This window comes from Stigmatopora argus, chromosome 6, assembly GCF_051989625.1.
Source record: "Stigmatopora argus isolate UIUO_Sarg chromosome 6, RoL_Sarg_1.0, whole genome shotgun sequence".
Classification (NCBI taxonomy): domain Eukaryota; kingdom Metazoa; phylum Chordata; class Actinopteri; order Syngnathiformes; family Syngnathidae; genus Stigmatopora; species Stigmatopora argus.
This window is the reverse complement of record NC_135392.1, coordinates 3874261-3884162: the sequence shown is the minus strand read 5'-3', so window position 1 is coordinate 3884162 and position 9902 is coordinate 3874261. Positions and strand designations below refer to the sequence as shown.

Genomic DNA, 9902 nt, shown 5'->3' with positions numbered 1-9902 from the left:
TTTAATAAAAACTTATAGAAAGTTTAGCAACCTGCTGTATTTAAATACGCATACAGACAAGCAATTCTATATAGAAAAGGAAAGATTGCCATAGTCTGAAAACGTTCCTGAGCTCCACATTCGGGGCAAATCTCCGCTAGCCCTTTAACGAGGATTTACAACTAATCATAAAATGGCGACTATCAAAGAACCCTCAATTAAATTCCTTTCTTCCCAACATCCAAAATCACCTAAAAATCTTCCAAACTAACTCATTGTTACTAACATTGCAACTGACACTAAAAATCTTTCCTTTCAATCTTCACGTTCTGTGACCTGCTCATTTGCCGCCGCCATATTGCAGCTTTTCCCCTGTCCTCAACTTTCATCTCTTTCCTAACCATCTTTAAAAATCTTTGGTTTTCCCATCTTACAGTCTAAGAACCCACACCCACACAAGCATTTTCTCACCGCCATTTCTCACTTCCTGGTGTTGACGAGTCTCTCGATGAGGGCGCGCCTGGTCCGTTGCACCTCCTCTCCCAGCCTTTCGATTTCGGCTTTCAGGCGCTCGTTCTGATCCGTCAGCTCCTGCACCTTCTTCTCGTTCTCCTGCTCTCTCTCCTTGCGACTCTTTTTAGCGGACAGGCACGACGACGAGGAGGAGGACGCGGACCGCTGCGAGCGGGATTGGGCGCTCGGGGACGAAGACGACGACACCGCGTCGGGACCCGGGGTCCTCCGACGCTTGCCCGGCCGCGAGGGCGAATGCCCGGACGGGGACGAGACCGGCGACGAGGGGGACAAGCAGCGCTGGGGGGGAGGCGATGGCGAGGCGGAGGACGAGGAGCAGGACGGCGAATCGGGGACGCAGGGTAACTCTTCTTCGCTGGCTGATGGAGAGGCGGGGTGGAGGCTCTCAACCTGTTGCTGCTGGTTATGGTTTTGATGGTGGTGATGATGGTGATGATAATAATAGCTGTTGCTTGAATCCACCATTCCTCCCTCAGAACTCAGGAACTCGAAGAACTCGGGGGGCAGCAGGTCGCCGTCGCCGCTCCTGGCGCCGGTCTCCGTTTTGCGTTCTTCCGTGGTAGTTGAGCCGGAGGAGGTGTGGTGAGGAGGCTGGACGTGGAGCTGCTCCGTCGCCCTCTGGACTCCCTCGCCCCAAGTCTGACTGCCTTCCGTCAGCCAGGTTAGGGAGCAACTCTCCAGGACATCCAGGAACTCGGGCTCTTTCTGTAAGTATAAAATCAAGTGTCCAAAATACTAATTTGACAGCACAATAGTATTACTAAAAAAGAAAAAAATGGGTGAGTTTCTATGTACTGCGTAAATTCTAATGACTAATTGTTTGTATGGTTGATGCCAGGTATAAATGTACATTTAAAATAGCATTTTGAAAAATAATACTTCATAAACCTTTAGACTAATCGGTTCAAGAATTTGGTTAAGTCAAATTATGCCACTTGAAATTTCAGTTTTTCCAAACATACTGCAAAAATTAACTGTTCTGTGATTCAAGCTAAAAAATCGCATTAAAAATTGTCAATAATTGCAATGATAAAATTCTTAAATTCAATGCTGCAATATAGCCAACATTTTTAAAATTGTTTCTTAATAGCCGATTCATATTTCACGTTTTTTAAAAATGTTTCATTGCTAAGCATGTTTACCTACAATGTATTGAAAATCAACGAGCGAACTGCAATTTGCCTAAGTAATTTCAAATGTACTTTTTCAAAGTTTTGGGAAAAAAAATACCATTCAGGTTAATTAATATTGCGTTCTCCATTTGCGTTGTATTGTCAGTCATCCAGGTTACGCTATTCCACAAAAGTGAGACACTGTTTTTAATGTTTTCTGAAAGTGTTTAAAAAAATTGGGGCAATAAAGCTAAAAAAAAAAATCTAAATGTTTTAGAGTAGTTAATAAAAAAATATATATCTACGTAAGACCCTTACATTTTCGTGTACGCGTTGCTTAGTAGAAAAAGTGGACACACGACTCGCTGTGTAATCTCACCATAATGAACAAGTAACAACGCGTTGACATCCAATTTTAAAGTGTGAGTAACAAGGTCCCCTCTTTTTTTTTTGAAGATACTGACCTCTCCGCATGAGGGGGCGCGTGCCATCTTGGCCCCTCCCGCGTCCGAGCCCAGGATGTCCTGCAGGTCCTCATACCACGCCTCCAACTCTGCGCCACACAGCGGCCCCATGCCGGGGGGGTACGGCGGGGGCAGGTGAAGCCACTCCGCAGTCATCTCGCCAGTCAACTCGCAACCCACTAAACACTCGGCCACACGCTTCACTCGGGACCTGACGGCGAGACGACAAGCGACAACGTTTAGGACCAAGTTTGCAACTCCCCAAATTCAGGTGTGTGTTCAAATCATAAAGAAAAATATGATGCCACTCCCTTTAAAAATATTAGAGTCAAACCACCTTAGATTTTTTGTTTTGTTTCAAATATGCTAATTTTTTTTTCCAAAATATACATTTTCTAATTCCAGGTAAATCATTTGGTTTTTTTTTAAATTACATTGCTAGAATTATTAAGTTAAACTCTTAAATAGACGTAATATTAATTACACTCAGTCAATTGATAGGAATTTTGAAGCTACAATTAATTGAATAGTGTGTGTTCACGTCAACAAATGATTTAATAATGAGTTAAAATTTTGAAATACATTAAAAGAGACAAGCACAATTAAATTAGTCATTAAATCCAAATTTATTGATATGTTAAATATGCATTTTTGGAGAAAAAAAAAAAAAAGATCAATTTGAAAATGAACACCTGCCCAAAAAATGGTTATGAATGAGAAACATATTTACCTTTAGGACTCCCTTAATCAAGTCTGCAGATCTGTTGATGATATTGTGCCCCTACAAATCTGGAAGAAAGATGTTTTCAGATAAGTTTTACTTGAATTAATACATGCATGTCAAGCAAAGGGGGAAAAAAACAACGACAGTCGTTGGAAACAAAGACCAATATTCGCTCAATTGCGCCCCCTGCGCCAAAAGACACGCACAACAGGCGCTGTAATCGATAAACAAGCAGAGGATGGCGACTAGACTTTGATTTTCAACCTCTCGCCCCGTGACAGTCGTGCCCTTCGCTGGCTTTAAACGATTATTGCGGACATATCGGAAAATAAGACGATAAAATCGATCTTTTTCGATTTTTATTGCGTTCTTATAAAACGACAACACGACGAGTTTTGATAACGTTGCGCTTTCACGCTTCCGAAAAACGACACCAGCGGCACATTCCTTCAAAAGCTGTCATGTTATTTAGTCATTACGAACATTGATAAACAGTTAGTTTGCAGTCTTTAGTTAAGTTAAAATATCATTGGGGTTTTATTTTTATTGTCGTCCGGTCTTATTGAATTGACCGCTAGGAACTAAGGCAATTACGTCATGGAAAAGAAAAAGAAAGTCCAAGGGGTTGGAACGGGGAGAAACTTGAGAAAAAGCTAGATTTGAAATAAAATAAAAACATAATATAAAAATAACGATAAATTTAGTTAAGTTCAAAACAGGAGTTGCGTTTGTAAGTGTTTGTATTTCCGCGTGTATGGTTGAGTTTTGATTTTAAAGAAGACGCTTTTTATTTTGCTGAATTTTGGAAAACATATCTCAGTAAAAATTAATTAAGTATTCGTAAATAAAATTAATTAAAGTTAATTTATAGCGTCTTGAACTTTGATGCACTTGAACGTCGGTGTTGAAAGTTTGCGCGACTCGCGTGACAGCCCTGGAGAAAATACAAATTAAGACATCCGGTTTAATATATATGACTTTTAAAGTGTAAAGTAAATGTCGTTATAGGGGGAATTACGTTTAAAAAATAACAAAAGTAGGCAACCGGCAAAAAAAAATGTCGCCGTTGACTTCGGGAAGTCGCCGAGACTTGGAGGACGGGGGGAAAAAACAACAAAAAAGTCAAAGGTTGTCACTTACCCTTTTCCTTTTATTTGTTCGACGTCTCGACTGTCGCTGGATCGTATGTAGATAGTTTAGTGAAAATGGTTGATAGCTCATGTTAACCATTGTTCAACTCTTGACGGCCGAATGTGCTGAAACGGAAACTCCCGACGGTGTTTATAAAGACCGAAGCCAACCGAAATATGTCAGGCGAAGTGGGGCTGCCGTGTGTCGTCACTGACCGGCGTAAGAGCGAGCCAATCGCCAGGCTGCACTTCATCCGTTTTCCTTGACGACATCCAATGATAGGGGCGGATTTTTAGTCGAGATGGGCGGGGTTTGCAAGACAGGCATTTTAGGTTGTGAGGTGCGTAGTTTGTGCGACGCGCAGTTGTGATGCAGTCGTAAGACGGCCAGGACGAATTTGGGGCGTATGGGAGTCACATGAAAGGAATGATGCAATGCTTGGCAACCAGTTTCGAGCTGGGGATAACACCGGCGGAATCCGAACATGTTTTATTAAATAGTGTTGCCTCGAACAAAAAAAAATAATATCGCTAAAAATATACATATATGCACGGCGCGGCAATGTCGAAGAATTGTCGTTTGGTAGTTAACGGCGTGACGTTCCACACCCATTTTCTTTCCCTTTCATATCGCGTCACAAGAAGGAAACACGCGTGGCGTGTATCGAGTGGACAGTTTGACTTTTGGGACTGTCTCACATGATGAACTTGTAAACAACATAAACACGTTTCAGAGGCTTGTCACGTCACGGACGCGCGCTCGCTCTGCGACTGACTTCCGGGATGATGTGAAAACAAGCGGGAGCGCGCATTCTGTGATTTTTTTTTTCTTCCCCCTCTTGCCTCGCGCGAGATTTTTTTTTCTACTCCGAATTGCAAAACTTTTTCGACTTGGTGATCGTGTGTATTTAGTAGTATTTTACTTTTTGAATTATTGACAAAAAGTCACAAATTGAACCCAGGAGAGCAGTTTAGCAGGCATGCCACATGAAAACCTCCAAATTTAAACCCAAGAGAACATGAATTAATTATGGAATGTACTTGAGGAGAGTTATTAATGCCAAATTGCAAGTTTTGTGTCAGTGGATCACTGCAATGCATTTTAAAATACACACAAAACAACCCAAATACCTTAAATCAAGGGTGTCAAACTCGGCCGCATTAACGTGAACTCGATTTCCTAGATTTTTATAAAATCGGGTTTTTAAAAAAAATAGATTGAATTAAAAAAAATTGCAATTATTGATTTAAAAGGGGGAAATCAGGAAATATAAAATACATCTATAATCTTCATTTTAATTTGATCCCAAAACAGAAAGTCGGCACTCATGATTTACTTTCTCGGGCCGCACAAAATCATACGGCGGGCCATATTTGGCTCCCGGGCCGCCACTTTGACACCTGTGCCTTAGATGTTGACAATTTAAAAAAGAATGATTAAGAACCTCTGTCTATGTAAATATTTATTAGTGATATTTGTGCAATTAATGGAAAATTGGAAATCCAAAATTACTGACAGTGAAAAGAATGTGATACATACATCCAAAAGTGAATCTTAATTTGCGTAAACATATTACATACACCTATATTTTATGTTATAATGATCGCTGCCATGCTTCCCTGTCAAAATAGGTTGGACGTCTTGACAGATTAAATGAATTTGATCTCTTTTATTGCCTATGGCTGGCAAATAGTCAGATGCTACTGAGAAAAAAAAACTTTTGTGTTATTTGGGGCCATAATCAGATAATTAATTCATTTTCGTTTTATTAATTAGTTAAAATTTGATGTGTTAATAAAAAATAATGACAATTTAAAATGGATTGGCCTAACAATCAATGGAAATGAATGGGTTAGTTGAATCTATGGTGAACAAAGCTTTGTTTACCAAATGACGACACATTAAAATGGATTGCAATTGTTCAAAGGCTAGAAAAAAGCAAATATGATGCAACAATTATACAAACGTTTATTTTGTTGTAACTTTTGTTTGTTAAACGCTCGAAAAAACGCTTCTTTCTTCTTTTTTTAAAAGACCAGAATGCGTCACTGGTGTTTAGTTCAGGGACCGTCGGACGTCCACCCTTTTAACTGCTCACACTAATTTGCGTGTAATCAGTGGCGTGATTATCAAAGCAATTACACAAGTACAGCGATCCCTTTGGTCGCACTTGGTTATTAATAGCCACGAATGAATACATAATAGTATCCGCGGATAAGAGACGCCTTGCATAATAAATACATGCGTGTCAAAGAGTTCATGTCACTTGTGGCGCATTTTTTCGGGCTAACAAAGCTTCACGTAAACAAGACGTTCAATTGGTACCCCGCCCGCGCTAGGCAAAAAAAAAAAAAAAAAATCTAAAGCCGTGCGCGTTCACGGGGCGCCCGGGCTCGCGCACGGCTCCCTCATAGCAACAGCGGCGAGTAGCGAATCGCGAGCTCAAACACTTGTCTCCAGGACCGGCTTACGGCACCTTCAACGCGTCACGGCTCGGGTGGCTGTTGCTGAGTAGTTCGGCACACTTGGACCGACCGCCACAACCCCTTTGCAACCTGCTCAAATCCCCCCCCCCCCCCTCCCCACCAAGCCCAGCAAGCCCACCAACCCCCATCACACCCACTCTTCCTCCACCTCCACCCGACTGTCTGTTGACTTTGTCGGGATGGGCTTTTTTCATTAGCAACACCTTGTTTACAAGCCGCCTTGCATCATTTTCATTTATCCAACAGACCTACTCGATGTTTACTTCCTTCATTATTCACCCACGTGACTTCAGAGTCAAAGGCACTCTTTTGATTAACAAATTCAAGCACGAATTATAATTAAAAATAAATAAATAAATGCATTCATGTTCGGGCAAGTGGTTAGCATGTCGGCCTCACTGCTCAGAGGTTCTGGGTTCAAATCCAGGTTGGTCCACCTTGGTGGAGTATGCATGTTCTCTCCCCGGGCCTGAGTGGGTTTTCTCTGGGTACTCCGGTTTCCTCCCACAGTCCAAAGACATGCATGGATGGCTGATTGGACACTCTAATTTGACCCTAGCTATGATTGGTTGTCAGTCTCAGAGACATGAGCCACATTCATTTTGGTCGGGAGCCGCATGTGGCTCGAGAGCCACGTGTTATTTTCTGTTTTGCAGTAAGAAAACAACCATTACTGGATGGATTATTAACTTTCTTAAGATATTGACCCTAATAATGTGCTTTTGATTCATACAGTATCTCAAATATTTTTCTCAAGATTTTCCCTTCAAAATAACATATTTGTACTCCCTATTAAAACCATGAATATGGAGCAGAAAATTATGAATAAGGGGGCGGCTTATACGCGAGAAATTGTAAAAGTCTACAATTTTAAGGCAATATTAAGGGTACGGCTTCGTGACCGGACGTTTCGTCGAAAGACGTTTGGTCACCGGACGTTTGGTCGACCGGACGTTTGGTCGAACGGACGCTTGGTAGAACGGACGTTTGGTAGAACGTCCGTTCGACCAAACGTCCGGTCGACCAAACGTCTTTCGACCAAACGTCCGAGTACCATACGGCTTATACGCTGGGGCGGCTTATATGCAAGTAAATACGGTGTTCTACCATTCCAAGTATAAAAAATATGTTCATTTAGGAACACTAAAAGAGAAAACAGATGAACACCGGCAAGTACATAATCTGCCCTGAGGTCAAACTTAGAACAACTTATTTTTTCACATAGTGTATTATTATTTTTACATAGTATTTAACTCTTAAAAAAACAAGTGAAACCCCGGAAGTTGTCTTTGATATTTTAGCAAACAGCCCGAAGATTTCCTGCATTGCAGTTCCATTTCCCGTGTCTTGGTCAATACTCGCGCCGCACCCAGTTAGCTCGCCCCCTAAACACTCACAGGCATGCAAACGCACACACACACACACACATACACACACACACAGCAGCTGTCGGAAAGCATCCCGGCCGGATGAAACCATACGGCTGTTAGCGTGGTGATAGAATAAATTGTAAAGTCTACCGTTGGCTCACAAGGAAAACGTTAGCGGTGTTGTTTTCATTTCTCATGTGTGCAGAAAGTAAAACAGCAGCTTGAAATTGTTTGCAAAGTTGTTTAAAAAGTAAGCAATTTGTCTTTTGAGGTTCCACAAGGTTCTGTTTTAGAGCCGTTGTTCTTCTCTTTGCTATCCTTAGGGAGAGTTTGCCGGGGGAGCCGACACCTTAATTAATTTCTTCTGACTTGAGGTATGAGTATGCATAGTACATGTATTTTTTGGGTACAATTCTGTCCAAATTTGATTAAAAAATAACTTGGCCATTCATTTTCAGTGGTAGTCAACACTCAAAAACATAATTTCCAAATTGAACAAGAAAAAATCTTTAATGACAGAAGTCCGCCCGCAGTGGTGGTCATTATTTTTGATAAATAAAACTTAAATGGCCTCAAAATCAACAGGGAATCATTCTAATTTGCCTCAAAAGCTCCAGAAAGTCACACACAAAAAAAATCAAGATTTTATCCTTTTCGGATCTATTTTTTTAATTTCATCTTGACTTTTTTGTGTTTAAAATATTTTAATGTGCCCATTTGAAAAAGTAAACTCATTTTTAATGATACCTATTTAACAAAAACATAAGAATCTGTTGTTCATTTACTTTGTAGCCGTTTTTTTGTGCAGTTATCCATTAAAACGGCTTGAATTTCATGTCCAGAAATGTGCTTTTTGAGCCATTTAAATTAGTCAGGGGTAGGAAACCTATGGCTCGGGAGCCGTATGTGGCTCTTTACATAAGTGCATGTGGCTCTCCACTAAAAAGGTAAAATATGTAACCAATAGGAGTGTCACTGTGGCATTGACGCTACTTCTACCACCACTTTAATCATAATTTACTTTTTTATTACTCTTCTCCATGCATGCTATCATTAATACTGACTTATTAGCATATCAGCATAACAATGTCATCAAAAAATCAGACTTTTTGTACTTTAAAAGTGGTGAAATGGTCAAAAAATCACACTTTCATGTATTTTTACAATGGCTCTCCAGAAATAACATGAGAAAAGATGAATTGTTTACGGTTCTCTCTGTCAAAAAGGTTCCCGACCCCTGCAGTAAGTACGGCATCAAGATTGGTCGCAAGAAAGCCATCAGGTGAGCAACACTTTTCCCCTCTTCAACCATTGGCTAATGGCTCGTAGGCAGGCAAACCTCTTACTTGACAGTAACAGCGTTGTGTTGTCATCTAATTAAATCCAGATGGGCTGGCAAGCACATAGATGACACATTTCATACATGATAAAATTTTGTATGTGCAGCCAGGGTGTGCCTTTCTTTCTCTATTGCAACTGTGGAAGTCTGACTTCGTTTATTAGACAGGTTTTTTTTTAATTTTTAAACAGGGACAATACAAAGTTATGAGCAACGTGAGACAGATGTGTGTGTGTGTGTGTGGGAAGATGATTTCAAAGTATTGATTTAATCCACATTTTGAAGCCCTTCTCTTTATTGTTCCTTCCATATGACCCCTATGAGGACAACTGAATGTATAGATAGTATTTCCCATATTTTGTCAAGTGCAGTGCTGCCACCTACTGCTTTGCTTAGAGTATAACAGTTGGAGTAAGTTGATGTTTGATATACAGTAATACCTTGACATACGAGTGCCCCAACATACGACAAATTTGAGATACGAGCAAATATTTGCCTTGATGAGACAAATTTGAGGTATGAGTCAGCCTGGCGGCCGATAGGCTGCTAATGATAACAGTGCACTGTCTTTCTCGCCGCATCTCCCTCGCGTAAAGATGTCTACGAGCGCTGGGCGTACAAGTTGCCTTTTTTTGAGTGACCGAGTCGATAATCTCCGAAAAAACGTTCAAAGCGAGTTGTGGCTGGTTCGACAATTAAAAAAATGGCGAAATACATTAACATCTTTGCCTCGGTTATTGCACAAGGTTTAAATTTAGTGTAA

At 40.8% G+C, this 9902-nt stretch overlaps 1 protein-coding gene and 1 long non-coding RNA gene across 2 annotated transcripts; one reads left to right on the top strand and one right to left on the bottom strand.

The window, feature by feature from the left end:
- Positions 1 to 4130, bottom strand: ddit3 (DNA-damage-inducible transcript 3). Its single transcript, XM_077601964.1, has 4 exons — positions 3954 to 4130; positions 2820 to 2878; positions 2090 to 2300; positions 1 to 1218 (listed from the first exon to the last, which is right to left on the bottom strand). Exons 3-4 carry the CDS (start codon positions 2243 to 2245, stop codon positions 460 to 462), a joined length of 915 nt encoding a protein of 304 aa, XP_077458090.1. The 5' UTR covers positions 2246 to 2300; positions 2820 to 2878; positions 3954 to 4130; the 3' UTR covers positions 1 to 459.
- Positions 2088 to 9084, top strand: LOC144075166 (uncharacterized). Its single transcript, XR_013300492.1, has 3 exons — positions 2088 to 2360; positions 8124 to 8174; positions 9027 to 9084. It is a non-coding gene; the product is annotated as an uncharacterized LOC144075166 (long non-coding RNA).
- The last annotated feature ends 818 nt before the right edge of the window (positions 9085 to 9902 follow it).